This window comes from Nyctereutes procyonoides, unplaced genomic scaffold (assembly GCF_905146905.1).
Source record: "Nyctereutes procyonoides isolate TBG_1078 unplaced genomic scaffold, NYPRO_anot_genome, whole genome shotgun sequence".
Classification (NCBI taxonomy): domain Eukaryota; kingdom Metazoa; phylum Chordata; class Mammalia; order Carnivora; family Canidae; genus Nyctereutes; species Nyctereutes procyonoides.
This window is the reverse complement of record NW_026575148.1, coordinates 13,001,669-13,017,832: the sequence shown is the minus strand read 5'-3', so window position 1 is coordinate 13,017,832 and position 16,164 is coordinate 13,001,669. Positions and strand designations below refer to the sequence as shown.

The 16,164-nt window shown below is 42.9% G+C and overlaps 2 protein-coding genes across 4 annotated transcripts in view; one reads left to right on the top strand and one right to left on the bottom strand.

Annotated features, from left to right (window-relative positions):
- The window catches only part of PPIP5K2 (diphosphoinositol pentakisphosphate kinase 2), a 75,112-nt gene extending 72,006 nt beyond the window's left edge, over positions 1 to 3,106 (bottom strand). The window contains exon 1 of the mRNA XM_055312820.1: positions 2,836 to 3,106. The gene's annotated coding sequence lies outside the window, so the exon portion shown is untranslated. The remainder of the gene's footprint in view (positions 1 to 2,835) is intronic.
- Positions 3,107 to 3,180: 74 nt separating this feature from the next.
- Positions 3,181 to 16,164, top strand: part of GIN1 (gypsy retrotransposon integrase 1) — a 28,066-nt gene continuing 15,082 nt past the window's right edge. For 2 of the 3 annotated variants that reach the window (XM_055312895.1, XM_055312893.1), the window contains exons 1-4: positions 3,181 to 3,253; positions 4,795 to 5,047; positions 12,887 to 13,032; positions 14,898 to 15,091. In XM_055312895.1, the coding sequence (XP_055168870.1) occupies positions 12,891 to 13,032; positions 14,898 to 15,091 (336 nt within the window). In that variant the 5' untranslated portion in view covers positions 3,181 to 3,253; positions 4,795 to 5,047; positions 12,887 to 12,890. The remainder of the gene's footprint in view (positions 3,254 to 4,794; positions 5,048 to 12,886; positions 13,033 to 14,897; positions 15,092 to 16,164) is intronic. The other variant, XM_055312894.1, reaches the window with a different exon arrangement.

Sequence of the window (16,164 nt, the reverse complement as noted above, 5' to 3'; positions counted from 1 at the left end):
ACACATCCACCACTAGCCTCAACAATGGCTAACGTTTTGCTGTATTTACTTCCTCCTTATACATACGTATACACGTAATCTTGCTCTATCATTTGAAAGGTACAGACATGGATATACTTCGTTTCTGTATACCCTAGCATACATCTCCTAAAAATAAGGACATCCTCCAATATAACCAATTATCATTTCCACTTAGGAAATTTAATAGTTCCTTATTATTAGTTATATGTAGTTGTGTTGGGGGGTTTTGGAGAACAAGGGCCTCCTCTGTATATTCCCAGCACTTGATCGGTTGGTGCACAGCACTTACGTGGGTGACCGACAAATGTCCCACCAATCGTCAAGTGTAACATCCTCCCAGCTACCACGAAAGGCACGAGTTGAAGACTTAAAAGAGCGATATTTGCTGTGCAACTTTGACATCTTCGTCACATCAGTTTCATCACCTGCTTTAAACCAAACCACGCCAGCTGTCAGTATTCTGGTTTCTGAACTATTTGATTCTGCGCCACGACAGGAAAGCTCCAGGACAGACATCATTTCATCAGACCCATACACAGGAATACTGAATTTTTTTTTTTTAATGAATACGTGCAACCACAGAAAAATGTTAGCGAAGAAACTGAAAGCAACGAAGCATCAATGGAAAGACAATAGTACAGCAGTTAAGAACACAGATTCTGGAATCTGAAAAATGTGGTTTCTAATCCAGGCTCACATGTTTACCAGTTTAAAAAAAAAAAGCTCAGGACGAGTTATGTGGCCTAAGCCTCAGGACCTACTTCTTTGAAAATAACCATAATTTAATTATAATTTAACAATAATTTAAACTAATCATAATTTAATCATAATAGTCCCTTGTGGGACTGTTATAGGAAACACATATAGGAGAAAATATGTAAAGCACTTGCCACTTATATTTATTTTTTTATTTATTTTATGATAGTCACACACACAGAGAGAGAGAGGCAGAGATACAGGCAGAGGGAGAAGCAGGCTCCATGCACCGGGAGCCCGATGTGGGATTCGATCCTGGGTCTCCAGGATCACGCCCTGGGCCAAAGGCAGGCGCCAAACCGCTGCGCCACCCAGGGATCCCAACGCCAGTTATTTTTAATATTCAATCGGCCTGGGGCGCGGGGGGGGGGGGGGGGGGGGGGGGGGGGTTGGGGGGGTTTAGGTGGGGGCGGGGCTCAGCTGGTGAGCATCTGCCTTGGGCTCAGGGCGTGACCCCGGGGATCCGGGTCGAGTCCTGCATCCTCCCTGCAGGGAGCCTGCGTCTCCCTCTGTCTGTGCCTCTCTCTCTCTGGGTCTCTCTTCAATAAATAAAACGTTAAAAAAAAGAGTTCAACCTGCCTGAAACAAAAAGTGTGCTTTTCACTGAAGAATTTTCAAGAGCAAAAGCAGATGCGGAGCAAGGATGCCAGCCACGCCTTCCTGCTTCCCCCACCAGGCCTTCCAGCGCCCCAGGGCAACACAAGCATTACCCACAGGAGTGCGAAGGTCGCCACGTCCCAGAAGACAGGCTCCAGGGGCGCCCACCCGCGGTCCTCCTCCCGGGGCAGGCAGTCCCCGAGCTTCTGTGGGTCCTTCACACCCGAGGGGGAGGGGGACGAGAGGGACAAGGGGAGGAAGAGAGAGGAGGGGAGGGGAGGAGGATGAAGGAAAGGGAGAAGGGAAGAGGGAGGAGGAGGGAAGTGTGGGGAGGAGGGAGAGGAGGAGGATGAGGAGGGAGGAGGGGCAGGAGGAGGAAGAGGAGGGAAGAGGGAGGAGGGAGAGGAAGATGAGGAGGGAGGAGGAGGGAGGAGGAGGGAAGAGAGAGGAGGGGGAGGAGGAGGGAAGAGAGAGGAGGGGGAGGAGGGAGAGGAGGAAGGAGGAGGGAAGAAGGAGGAGAGAAGAGAGAAGAGGGAGGAGGAGGGAAGTGGGAGGAGGGAGAGGAGGATGAGGAGGGGCAGGAGGAGGAAGAGGAGGAGGGAGAGAAGATGAGGAGGAGAGGAGGAGGAGGGGAAGAGGGGGAAGAGGGGGGAAGAGGGGGGAAGGGGGGAGGAGGAGGGAGAGGAGGAAGGAGGAGGGAAGAGGGAGGAGAGAGGAGGGAGGAGGGAGAAGGGGGAAGAGGAGAAGAGGGAGGAGGGGGAGGAGGAGGGAGGAGGGGAGGAAGAGGGAGGAGGGAGAGGAGGATGAGGAGGAGGGAGGAGGAGGGAAGAGAGAGGAGGAGGAGGGAAGAGAGAAGAGAGGAGTAGGAGGAAGAGGAAGGAAGAGAGGGAAGAGAGGGAAGAGGGAGGAGGGGGAAGAGGAGGAGGAAGGAGGAGGAGGAGGGAGGAGGATGAGGTGGAGGGAGGAGGAAGAGAAGGAGGGAGGAGGAGAGGGAGGAGGAGGAGGAGGGGGAGGAGGGAGGAGGAGGAAGGGGAGGAGGGAGGAGGAGGAAGGGGAGGAGGAGGGAAGAGGAAGGAGGAGAGGAAGAGAGAAGAGAGGAGTAGGGGAGGAGGAAAGCGGGAGGAGAGGGAGGAGGAGGAAGAGGAAGGAAGAGGGAGAGGGAAGAGGAGGGAAGAGGGAGGAGGAGGAGGAGGAGGAGAGGAGGGAGGGAGGAGGAGGAGGAGGGAGGAGGAAGAGGTGGAGAGAGGAGGAGAGGGAGGAGAAGGAAGGGGAGGAGGGGAGGTGAAGGGAGGAGGAGGGGGGAGGATGGAGGGGGAGCGGTCGCGGAGGCCCTGGGGCCGGCGGTCAGCGCCCCGCCCCCCCGCCCCGAGGCTCGGCCGTCCGGGCTCCGCGCAGCCCCGAGGACACGGCGGCCCCGCGCTCCGGCAGCTGCTCCGGTGCGTCCCGGGGCTCCGAGCTCACCTGCTGCCGCTGCAGCCGCCGAGCCCGTGCGGCCTTCGGCTCCCCTCGGCTGGCCGAGAGGGACGGAAGCGTTCCTGAAGACTGCGGCCGTCCCGCTCCACGGAGCCGCCCCCCGCCCCCCGCCCCGCCGCCTCCAGAAGCCGAGGAAGGGCCACGCCGAGCGGCCGCCGAGCCCGCGGGAGCGCCTCCCTCGCCGCCGTCACGCCTCTTCCCCCGCCCGCCCGGGTCTCACACACAAACCCCACCGGGCGGAACCATTTCCGGCGAGGGCCCAACGGCGCCGCACGGCCCCTCCACCCCGCCCCACCTTATAAAGGCGCCCCACGCTTCAAGACGCCGGCACTTCCGCTTCCGGCAGCACCAGATAAGTCGCGAGAGGACGCTTAAAGGCTGTCGTTTGCGTTTAGGACCACTTTCGGTGAGTGGTCGCTCCCCTGTGCTTTGTTGTAGCGGCTGACTTTTTTTTTTTAATCTTTATTATTATCACGTTAAAGTGAGGCGTCACCTGACAGGAATTTCAAAATGATTTGCATCGACTAGTTTTGAGGACGGGTTTCGCTGACCGTGGACAGTGCGCAGGCGCTCTAGCGGCGGGCGGGCCGTGGGCGGGCGTGGCGGCGGCTCCCGCGGCCGCCGGGCGGGAAGGGGCGAGCCCCGCGGTCGGGCGCGGGCGGCGGCCCCGGCGTCTCCCCGGCGGTGGTCGTGCCGAGCGTGGCTGCGTCAGCGCCCTCCGACGTGGACCGACGAGCCGTTAGAAGTCCCCGGGAAAGGAGCGGCCGGACTCGGCCGCGGGCAGGCTGAGGAAAGTTGACCGCCGCCCTCGGCCGACGCGGAGGCAGCCCCACCCGCCCCCACCCTCCTTAGCGTAGCTGCCCTTTGATCTGAAGTGTCACCCTTTTGCCCCAAATTAAAAGTCTCCTATGTGGGGGAGACGGGCGAACCCAAGGGAGTATCTGGCCCCGTCGTTTTTAAAGGAAACGGGGGAAAAAAATGCTACCTCCACGTGGGGTTTCCTTCCATGAGCTTTTCTGAGTCAAAGCAGAGAAGTAATTTTTGTGGGTTTAAAAAAAAAATTTTTTTTTTAACATTTTATTTATTCATGAGAGAGAGAGAGAAGTGGAGGAGCAGGCTCCATGCACGGAGCCCGACGTGGGACTCGATCCCGGGTCTCCGGGGTCGTGCCCTGGGCTGCTGAGCCACCCGGGCTGCCCTGTCCTGAGATTTAGAAGTCAGTTTCTTTTTTAAAGATTTTATTTATCCACGAGAGACACAGAGAGACACACACAGGCAGAGGGAGAAAGAAGCAGGCTCCATGCAGGGAGCCCGACGTAGGACTCGATCCCGGGTCTCCGGGGTCAGGTCACGCCCTGGGCTGCTGAGCCACCCGGGCTGCCCCCCAAATCAATTCTTTTTTTTTTAAGATTTTATTTATTCATGAAAGAGAGAGAGAGGCAGAGATATAGGCAGAGGGAGAAGCAGGCTCCATACAGGGAGCCCGATTTAGGGACTCGATCCCGGGTCTCCGGGGTCACGCCCTGGGCTGCAGGCGGCGCTAAACCGCTGAGCCACCAGGGCTGCCCTATCCTGAGATTTAGGAGTCAGAATTCCTTTCTTTTTTAAAGATTTTTTTTTTTTTTTTTTTTTTTTTTTAATTCATGAGAGAGGAAGGTTCCATGCAGGGAGCCAGGTGGGACTCGATCCCAGGTTTCTGGGGTCACGCCCTGGGTCGAAGGCAGGCACTGCTTATCCTTTGAGCCACCCGGGCTGCCCGAGAAGTTGATTTTTTTTCAGGTGGAAATGCGTTTTATCACGTGCGGCCGGGGAGGCATCGTCGTTGGTGGCATCTGCAGGTTGAGGAGGAGCGTCGGGGCCGTCGGTTGAGGCTTCGCAGGCCTCGGGGGCCTTGCGTACAGTTTATGCTCTTTTTTTTTTATTTATTTTTATTTTTTTATTTTTCAGAGACGGGAGTAGGCTAATTCAGAAGCGAAAAGTCTGACGACGAGTTAAATCCGTTTGTCGAGCTGTTGCGGATTTTTGAGTCTTCCACTTAAGAGGGGACACGGGTCGGGTCACGACCTTCTGGAGACCCGGGTGGTGGGGCTTGCAGGGGTTTTGCCCGGCGCGCCCCTCCCGCGAAGCGATGCATCCCCGCCTCCCCTCCTGGCGCATGCGAGACCCGAGGCGCGGAGCTGAGTGATCAGTGTCCCCTTAGGTACTGACTGCCGTGTGTGACGTGGGGTCACACCTCCTCCACATTCGACCCTGGCCGCCCCCTGGCTGGCTAAATGAGGACGTGCCATCTGCCACCTTCACCCCACCCCCTTTTTCTCATCCCCTATATGTCATAACACACAAGTACCCGTTTTAACACAAACTTAAAAATAAGAGCATGTTGAAGGAAGGCTTGATCTTCGTTTTTTTGTGTGACTTGAGCGACTTACCTCCGCTGTCCAGGATACTTTGGTTCAGTGTTTGGATGTAGGAAGACATTGATGTTTGTTCTGATACTACCACAGCATGAAGTCGTGTCTTATCGCATTAACTACTCAAAAGGTTTTTAGGGATCAAGTGGTGGGTGTGCTTTGAAAAAGGAAAACAAAAAAAAACCCCAAAAAACACCTGCTGGTCTTCACAGTATTCCTGCATATAAAGGCCTAGTATTAGCGGCCTACTTTAACCTGTGTAGGTGGCTCTCCTGTTTGTGAACTGATTTCTCCTGTTGTACTTAAGCCTGGGGACCCTACTAGACGGGAAACTCGTTATTCAGTGTACAGCTTTTTTTTTTAAAGATTTTATTTATTTATTCATGAGAGACACAGGCAGAGGGAGAAGCAGGCTCCATGCAGGGAGCCCCATGTGGGACTCGATCCCAGGACCCCAGGGTCACGCCCTGGGCCTAAGGCGGCACAAAACCGCTCAGCCACCCAGGGATCCCCACAGTGTACAACTCTTGTCTTCGGAGATTCCTTATTAGCAGTAGAACATAAATAGACATTACCATAAAACATTGATCATCAGTGAAAAGGAGATCTCCAAATCTCTTTCCTTGTGGATAAAGGTTTTAAGAAAGTGTTCCGTCTTACTTTGAATAGCTTGGTATGAATGATAACAACGCCTAAATGTTCTAGTGATAATTGTATATTGAATAAACCACTTGCAGAGGACTTTTTTAAAAATATTTTATTTTTTCATGAGAGCCGCAGAGAGAGAGGCAGAGACACAGAGGGAGAAGCAGGCCCCATCCCAGGTCTCCAGGGTCACGCCCTGGGCTGAAGGAGGCGCAGAGCCACCTGGGGATCCCCTTTTTCGGACCCTTAATCTCGTTGATCCTGTTACTTATGAAAAAAGAGGGATAACTATTATTTTCTTCTTTGCGATGTCGATGTTGAAGCTCAGGTAACTCATCCACTAGCAATTTTGACTCCCAAAAGCCATGGCTTCTTAGGCATACCCTACTTACTCTGCTGTGTATATGCGAGTGAAGTAATGTGTCTCTAAGTGAGATAACAATTATCTTTGGAACGTGTGCTTTTTTTTCTTTTTTTTTTTTTTTTTTGATTCACTGCCATCTTTCCTATGAGAAAATGGCAAATAATTCTTTGTTCATTTACAAATAGTTGAATGGCCCACTGTATCCCAAACTGTGTGAAACAATGTAAACATTAAAAATTAATAAGACTTTCTCATTTCTTATATGTGATCTGAATTATTAATTACATAGTCATTTTATAACCTCCCTAGCAGAGACCTGAACCAAGTATTAGAAATCTGAGGTTGACAATAATTATGTTTCCAGTGTAGGGGGGCGGTGGGGGGAGCCAGCAGGAAACTGAAGCAAAAAAAAAAAAACAAGGTATAAATGTAAGTGAATGGAGATTCATGTTGTTGCTTTGAGTAAATTTGATGTCTCTGAAACTCTTATTTTCTTGTCTACAAAGTGGATATATGACTAGTATCCACTTTACATGATGTTGTGAGGATCATCACGGTGAAGAACTGTATAAATGTCTGCAATTTTTAAGAATTGCTTTTGCAGTTTTTTTAAAGAAAATCTCCTTTCATTAAAAAAATTGTTCCCTGCCGTTGTGGTTTTGGCTTTCCCAGTTGTCCTACAGTAGCACATAGTGTGTAGCCTTTGCTGTCTGACTTTTTTCACTTAGCATAAAAATCATGATTTTTGAGATACTTATCTTTTTGAGATACTATTGTTAAGTATATTTTTAGTTTGTTCCTTATCTGTACTGAGTTGTGTTTCCCCATATGGATCTACCATAGTTTGTTATCCATTCACTAGTTTATGAACATTTGGTTTGTTTTCAGATTTTAGCGGTTAAGAATAAAGCTTCTAGAAACAGTCTCATACACATTTTTGTGTGGACATACACTTTCATTACTCTTGAGTTAAAACTGTTTTCTGACATGTTTATACCACTTTGTATTCTCACCAGCAATACTCTATATTCTTGGTAGTACTTAGTATTGCCAGGTTTCGTTTCTTTTTTATTGTATTTTGCCTCTTTGATGGATGTGTAATAGTATCTTAGTTTTTACTTGCGTTTTTAAAATTTTTATTTATCTGACAGAGAGAGTGTGCACAAGTGTACAAGCAGGGGAAGTGAGAAAGGGAGAAGCAGGCTCCTCACTGAGCAGGGAGCCCAATGCAGGGCTTGATCCCAGGACCCTGGGATCATGACTTGAGCCTAAGGCAGTCGCTAAACTGATTGTGCTACCCGGGCACCCCTTTATTTGGGTTTTTAAATGTCTGATTGTGTTGAGCATGTTTTCATGTGTTTATTTGCCAATCATATCTTCTTCGATGAAAGGTCCATTTAAATCTTTTGCTCATTTTTAAGTTGGTTTGTTTTTGCTGATTGAGATTTAGGAATTCTTTACAAATTCTTTGCAATGATGGGGATAGAGCTAGAGTGTATTATAGCCAAATTAGAGAAAGACAACCATATGATTTCATTCATGTGGAATTTAAGAAATAAAACATGAACATAGGGGAATTAAAAAAAAAGGGAAGCAAATCATAGACTCAGCTATAGAGGACAAACAGAGTGAGGATTGATGGAAGGAGGTGGCTGGGGGATGGACTAAATGAATGGGTAATAAGGAGCACATTTGTAACAAGCACTGGATGTTATATATAATTGATGAATCACTAAATTCTGTACCTGAAACCAATTTTACCGTATGTTAACTAACTAGAATTTAAAAACCTGAAAAAATAAGAGTTGTATTTACAAGTTCTAAGACACAAGTTTTTATTATTATATATGCACTACAGATATTTTCTCCTAGCTGTGATTGCTCCTTTCACTTTCTTAACATTGCCCTTAAAAAAAACAAGTTGTGGGAGGCGCCTGGGTGGTGTAGTTGGTTAAGCATCCAACTCTTGATTTTAGCTCAGGTCAGGATCTCAGGATCTTGAGATCAAGCTCCTGCAATGGGTTTGGTGCTCAGGGGGGTTTCTGCTTGAGATTCTCTCCCTCTGTCCCTCCCCCTGCTCTCAGTCTTCCTCTCTTCTCTCTCTCTCTCTGAAATAAATCTTAACAAAAAAAAAAGTTTTTTGATTCTGTTTTTTTTTTAATTTATATTCCCATAACCTGGTTCATATAAGGATTTAAGGACTTGGTAAATGAATGAACAAATAATAAGTTGTATGGATGAAAAACCTAGCAACTATAATAGTAAAACAGGAAGTTCTACAAAGGTTCAAAGAAAGTCAGGAGAGGTTGAGATCACTTCAGATTCAGGATTTATGGAAGGCTTGCTTCAGTGAGGAGCTAGAGCTTGACCTTGAAAAATGGTTAAGACTTAATCAGAATTAGAAGGATAGGCCATTCATGAGGGAAATGGTGACATAGATCAGGTACAGAGAATAGTTGGAATGTTAAAGGTATATGAAGGAGACAAGAGGAGAAACTATAGGACTTGTACAGATTGTAGGGGCTTGGCTAAGTAGTTTTAGACTTTGTCAGTAAGCAGTGGAGATGACCAGGGGCAGTCAAATAGTGTCTACTGTCTTAGTAATTCATTTGGAAAATAAAAATATGTTGAGGATGATAAAAAAAAAACCAAAAACCTCAAAGAACTCAGTCTCCAAGATTCTGTTTATTAGATTTTTATCTACTACTTGACTTTTATACTATGGGCTTGCTCTGAGGAGAGTGAATTATTCTATTTTGATCTATTTTCAGTTCTTCAAAAGTTAAGGGTTTGAAAGTGGACAGGTTAATTTCAGCCAATAGGCTTTCTGAACATGAATCTTGGTTCATGTATTTTAGATAGGACAGCCAAGGGTATCCTGATAGCACAGATCCTTGAATGTACTGAGGGCTTCATTTACATTGATTAAAGATTTTCTAGTATTCCCAGCACTACAGACTGAATATGTGTCCCCCCTCATCTGTATGTTGAAATCCTAACCAATGTGATGGTATTTGAGAAGTGATTAGTTCATGAGGATGGAGCCCTCAACAATGGAATTAGTGCCTTTTTTTTTTTTTTTTTTTCTTATAAGTAGTTTCCATGCCCAGTGTGGAGCCCAGTGTTGAGGCTTGAACTCACAGTCCTGGGATCACGACTCAGGTGCTAATGAGCCACCCAGGCACCCCAGAATTAGTGCTCTTTTTAAAAGAGGTCAGATGCTTCCCAGCACCGTCTGTTGTGTGAGGACAGAGCAAAGAGGTGATCTATGAACCAGGAAGCAAGCTTTCACCAGGCACTGAATCTGCCAGCTTGTGCTTGGGTTTTCAGACTCTAGAACTGTGAGAAATAAATGTTTGTTGTTAGCCACCCAGTCTATTGTAGATTGTTACAGCAACCCAAATGGACTAAGACATCCTAGAAAATCGGGGAGGGCAGTTGGGGGAACTTAGAGAAGTTTTAAAGTATAAGGACAAAATATGGCTGTCACTGTGGTTTATGGAGACATTCATGTTGTCCAACGGCCGGTTTTTTTCCTACCAGTTGAAATTGCTCATACCCCATGTGTTACGGGACCTGTACTTTGTCTGAGGTGTAAAAGTTTGGTCTTTGGCTCCTGGGGGCTTTTTATAGGCTTGAAAAGGCTTCTTCTCTTTGCTTTTTAAGATCCTTCAGATTGTGCAACCATTACTGATCTCTGAAAGGGAGGCAATAGAGGATTTTATCTTTGTGTAAATCTTATCTTCCTCCAGATACCATACTCCCAGATGATTTTCTTTTAGATGATATAGAACATTGTTCGAAAAGCCATTCATAGAAAACAGTAATTTGGAATCATCTATTTTACAGAACACAGACCCTAGTGATTTGATCTAAAAGAGAAAGGGGAGAGGTGCCTGGCTGGCTCTGTGGGTGGAGATTGTGGCTCTTGATCTGGAAGTATGGGTTCGAGTCCCATATGGATGTGGGGGTAGAGATAACCTAAAGGCAAAATCTCTAAAAAGTGAACATTAAATTGAGAAAGGGCAATTCTTTATGGCCTTTGGACTTGGAAGAGCTTGTGTCAGTGTAACCTGGAGTTGAAAATAGGACAAATGATTTTTGCTTGTTGGTTTAAGAGTTGAGGAGATTTAATACAGAGTTCAAGTGACAGGCAGGCAAAATGGATAGGTAGACCAGCATTGTGTGTTCCCTACCTGATGTCATACAAGTCTTCCTAAAATGAAAATCTATGAAGGGTGGAGGTTTGTCACAGAATCATTTGGCAGGGGAAAAACTAGTGAGGAGACATTAAAGAGGTCTAAAGAGGCATCAAGAGGTCTTCTGTGACAGATTGGGTAGGTGGTGGAGGTAAAAGAGAATGGTACTTTACCAAAGACAGAAAGAACAAAGAACTAAGATTTAGAGCATCATGGAACTTAAAAATAGGGCCACAGGGCAAGGACTGAGTATATACGTAGTAAATTCTCTCTGTCCTGTTACAATTTCCGGTAGGGGTTATTATGACTATGAAAAGTCTGTGAATGTTCTTGTGCACATCTTCTGATAGTCATGTCTTCATTTCCCTGGGGTATAAACTTGAAAGAATTCATTAGGGTAGCCAAGTGTTCAGTTAGAAGAAACTGTCAGTTTGCTAGGGGAGCTGTAGCCTTTTAAACTCCCACCATGTATAGGAGTTTGATTTGTTACCTGTCCTTACAACTGATGTTGTCTGTGTTTTTAATTTTACCTTTTGTAATGTGTGTAGTTATACAATCGTGGGTTTTTATTTTGCTTTTTGGAGTAATGATGTTGAGCACATTTTCACTTATTAACCATTTGGATATTTTCTTTTTTGAAGTGCCATGTAAGATTCCTCCCCCCATTTTAAAGGGAGGTTTTATCCTTTTCTTTTTGTAGTTTATATATGCTGAGTATGAGTCCTTTGTTAGATATATATATTAAAGATATCTTCTCCTAGTCTTTGAATTACCTTTTCCTTTCCTTAAAGATATCTCTTAAATAGGTTTTAATTTTGATGAAGTAGAATTTGTTACGATTTTTTTCTTTTAAGAATAGTGTTTTTGTGTCCTGTTTAAGAAACCCTTACATATTCCATAAAATAGCTTACACTTTATTGTCAACCCGAGATTAAGAAACATAAATGTGCTGATATTCTCACTGGCTGTTATGCAAAGATCAGAAAGATAGTTATTGAATGTGGAAAGTGCCGTGTCATAGGGGAAGAGAACAGGCTATTTGTTTAAGCCATATGTTCCTAGGCACAGACTATTCTTTTTTGTTCTAATATTCCCTCTGTAGTAATACTCTTTTATAGCCTCATCCGTACATCTCCTAGTGGTCAGTAAACATTCATATTGTTTTTAGAAATTAAAAATGTTAAGCATTTGTATCAGAATCCTAGTAGGAAATAGAAGATACACTCTCCTGAAAATTTGAAGAAAATTTAATGAAGCTCCTATTTAAAGACATAAGAACAGAGTCAAAGAAATCAACATGGCACCTGGAGATTAGTAACAGCAGGGAATAGTGGTGGAATAGTGCCCTTGAATTAGCAAACAGAAGAAATGATGTTATAGACTTCCAGTGAAGTTTAGAGACCTGAAAGATGGGCTACTCAACAAAAGCTATAGTTGCAGAGGGTTGTAGCCTAAACTAAGGAAAGACCTGGGAAATAAATACCCTGAACTCTTCTGCATTCTGATTTGCCTGTTGGTACCTCCCATTGGACAAGCCAAATAAGAAAACTAAATGTAGTTCATAAGGATCAGTCTCTGAGGGCACAGGAGCAGAGAAAGGAAAGGCCAAAAATTTTCTGGATGGGTAGAGGTAGTGGCAAGCAGAATAATCTGCACAGAATAGTTCCTTTCAGCTGAAAATATGAAAAGGGCTTTTTTCTTTTTAATTTAATGGTTTCCCTTATAATTTGTGGTCTAAAATAGACGAATTTTATTTTGTTTTGCTTTTGTCAGTGTAGCCAGAGTTTTCTTCATAACAGAGAAAGTGTGTACATGACCGAAAATTATTTCTGTTCAAGAATAAGCTTATATGTAGTTGAGAAGAATATATGAGATCTAGCATAGCTAAGTATCTTCTCTGTCATTTATCATTGAAGCATTTCCAAAATAGATCTTTCTCATAAATTATATGAATGGACTATTTTTTTTTTGCATTTCACGATGACCATGAATATTTTTAGAAGGAAAAAAAACCTATATCTCCCCTTTATAACATATCATGTATTTAAATGTCACATAACAGAACCATCTGTATAAGTAATATTTCATTTGATGATAATGAGAGACTTGAAGCAAAACTTTTTGAAGCATAATTGTTTATTTTCTTTTTTTCCAGTATGTGGAAAATTTTCAACATTTCTTTTCACACGGAAAGAGCAAGATAATGTGTCATGATGTATCTATCTCAAAAATAGCTTTTGAATATATTAGTTCATATACATCACACAGTTCCTTTTCTGTACTATATTTATCTCCATCACAGATAATATTCCGGGAATGTTCAATTCATATGTAAGCAGAAATATGACAGAAGCCTGAACTAAAATAGCAACTGAATGAGCTTATCATTTAAATTTTGTCTTTAAATATCTATTGCCTAGGTACATGATGGTCCGTAGTGGAAAAAATGGTGACCTTCATCTTAAACAGATTGCGTATTATAAACGAACTGGTGAATATCATCCAACTACACTACCAAGTGAAAGAAGTGGCATAAGACGAGCAGCAAAAAAATTTATCTTCAAAGGTAACACTGGGGTGCCTGAGTGGTTCAGTTGGTTAAGCATCTGACTCTTGATTTTGGCTCAGGTCGCAATCTCAGGGTCTTGAGATGGAGCCTCTTGTTGAGCTCTGTGCTGGACATGGAGCCTGCTTAAGATTCTCTCTCCCTCCCTCTCTGCCCCTTTTTTTGCACACACAACCCCCCACCTCCACTCATTTTCTTTCTCTTTCTTAAAAAAAAGAAAAAGAAAGGTATCATATATGCCTCAAGTCTTAAGTATAGAGTTGATATGGATGCTTTTCCATGTGTGTTCTTTGTGGAATCCTGAGAACTTCTGCAGTAACTGGCTGTTGCTTAACAATTAGCAGTGTAATTGATGATTCCACTAAGTCAAAAGCAAAATAAAAATTACACTGAAGCTAACCGAATGCCAATAAGCATGAAAAAGAGCATTTTAAATCATAGACAGAAAAAAAAATCATACCATGAAAAAAAAAAATAACAAAACACTCACCTAAATTAACCTCTCCTGCTTTTGTCCTCAGGTGGTTCCTCCTTTAACGACGTTTTCTAGCACTTAGGTCACTATCAATGAAGAACTTATTTGTTGCTAATATGAAGATGTTGACGTTAAGTTTTTACTATATTTATTTCTGTGGTCCCTCCTGTCATCACATATTTTCAGGGTCACATTCCTTTTTGGATACCTAATCTCCCTGAATGGATTAAATATTTGAAAGGCAGTAGACAATTTATGTTGAAAGATTATGGTAATTTTTCTCTCTTCTCTTCCTTCAAAGGGAAGAGAAGTTTGCAGTGAAATAAAGCAGAAGATAAGTCACCAGATGACTAAGTGAATGTTGGTGCTATTAATTAATGGGAGTTTTGCCTCCAGGTACAAAGTTATTAGGCTTCCCAAAAAAACAAGTCAAGAAGACTTTAAAGTAATAAATACGTCCTCACATCTCTCTGTGTATATATCTCCTCCTATAACTCTTACATTTCATAAGTATACCTATTACCTCTTAGTAAAGTTGTGATTCATTCATTCATTTATTTAAACATTTATGCAACAAATGTCTACTAAGTTCCTACTGAATATCAATCACATTTTAGGTCTTAGGAATAATACACTGATGAATAAAGTAGAGAAGGTTTCTGCCCTTAAGTTGCTTACCTTCTAATTCAAGTAAGGAATGTTTTCCACTCAGCATATGCTTAATTAAACATATTAGTAACTTAATGCTGTATTTTGGAGTTTGAGTAGCAATCTCATCCACACTGGAGATAGAGAGTGATTCTTTCCCCTACCTCTTGTTTTCTAGCTGTGAATTCTTCTCAGGTGCCTTCCAAAGGAAAAACAGAGAACTGTCTTAAAGGATTAAGGTTCTCTCACTTTCCTGCTTTACAAACCCCACCTCCTGTTCAAATCTAGAAAAAGTTAACAGTGGCGGTTTCTTACAAAAATGTACTTATGGTGAAATGCTATTTTAGAAAATTCTATTCCAGAAGTTGCTTATCTATACATAATTTATCTGCTAATTCATGCCATTTTTAGGAGGTGCCTACAAGTATTTTTCCAGTTTGAATACTCCCATAGAAAGATATTATACTCCTGTAGTTATCACATGTTTTTTGATGAACAAGCTAGCTCCACTGGTATAGATAGCTACAGAATTATAGCAACTAGTGATCCTTCTACATATCAAGTAAGCATAACAGCTGAGGACCTTTCAGACTGTGTGTGCATTCCAAATAAATATTGTCTTAGAGGCAAAAAAAATTTTAAAGATTGCAATGATTTGAAGATAAGGCTCTGATTAGTTTATCATAAAACTGTAGTGATCTCTAAATATTGTAATCATATCTTTTGTTATTATTTATTCCAGAAAAAAAGCTGTTTTATGTTGGAAAAGACAGAAAACAAAATCGTTTGGTAATTGTTTCAGAAGAAGAAAAAAAGAAAGTCCTAAGAGAGTGCCATGAAAATGACACTGGAGCCCATCATGGCATATCCAGGACCCTTACTCTAGTGGAATCTAGTTATTATTGGACTTCAGTGACCAATGATGTCAAACAGTGGGTATGGCTTATGTTTTAAGAATATTTTAAATACTATCTTTGTGGTAGATATCCAAAATTCAATATTGCTCCAGATTTACTCTGAATATTATTTCTTGTTAAATACTTTTTGTACTAGTAGTGTTTGTACAGAAACGTTTAAAATGAGTTTTATTTCCTATCAAAATTCTCCTTTGGGGTGCCTGGGTCACTTAGTCTGTTAAGCATCTGAGTCTTAATTGCACCTTAGGTCATGATCTCAGGGTTGTGATACTGAGTCTCACTTTGGGCTATGAACTGTGGGGTGGAGCCTGCTTAAGATTTTCTCTCTTCCTCTATCTTTGTCCCTCCTCCCTTCCTCTCTTAAAAAAAAAAAGCTTTTCAAAATTCTCTTTTAAAATTACTGAAGTATAATTTGAACTAAAACATTATTTAAACATTTGAAAAATAGCATATTTAAATAGATTATTTAGAACCAGATCTTCATCATTGAACTCTTGTATGGGCAGAATTCTAATAGGACTGAAATTCCTTTGACTAAATACCTCTTTGATGGCAGTCATATAATCTTTTCTTGAGGGAGAATCTGTTCCTAAGTCAGGTCCAGTGGGTGCTCTCATTTTTTTTTTTTTGTGCACATTTCATCTTAATGTAGAAAATGTCAAATATGGCAGAGACCCAAAATTAAAGAAGGCAAAATCAAGTTGTAAAAATAATGAAATTAGTCTTAGTTTTGAAACTTTACAACCTATTACAACCTTCGGCTTCTTATAGGATATTCATCTAGGAATTCTGGTATTCTTACTGATAAGTCATCTGATCCCTACTCTATGTAGTGTACTCTGTATGACAAATGGTAGGAATTCCTTGGTATGTATGGGAGATCCTTTTAATAATTATAAAAGTACATCAAAAAGACTGTTATTTCAGGTATAAAGAATTAAAAACAACATTTAACTAAATAACATTAGAGAGTTACCAGTTTGTAGCCTGTGCATGTATTCTAAGACCTCAGTATTTGTATTTGCCTTTAGAACTTGTCACACATTCCTTTATTCAGTGAAACCTTTGTCAGATCTTTATCATTTGAGAATG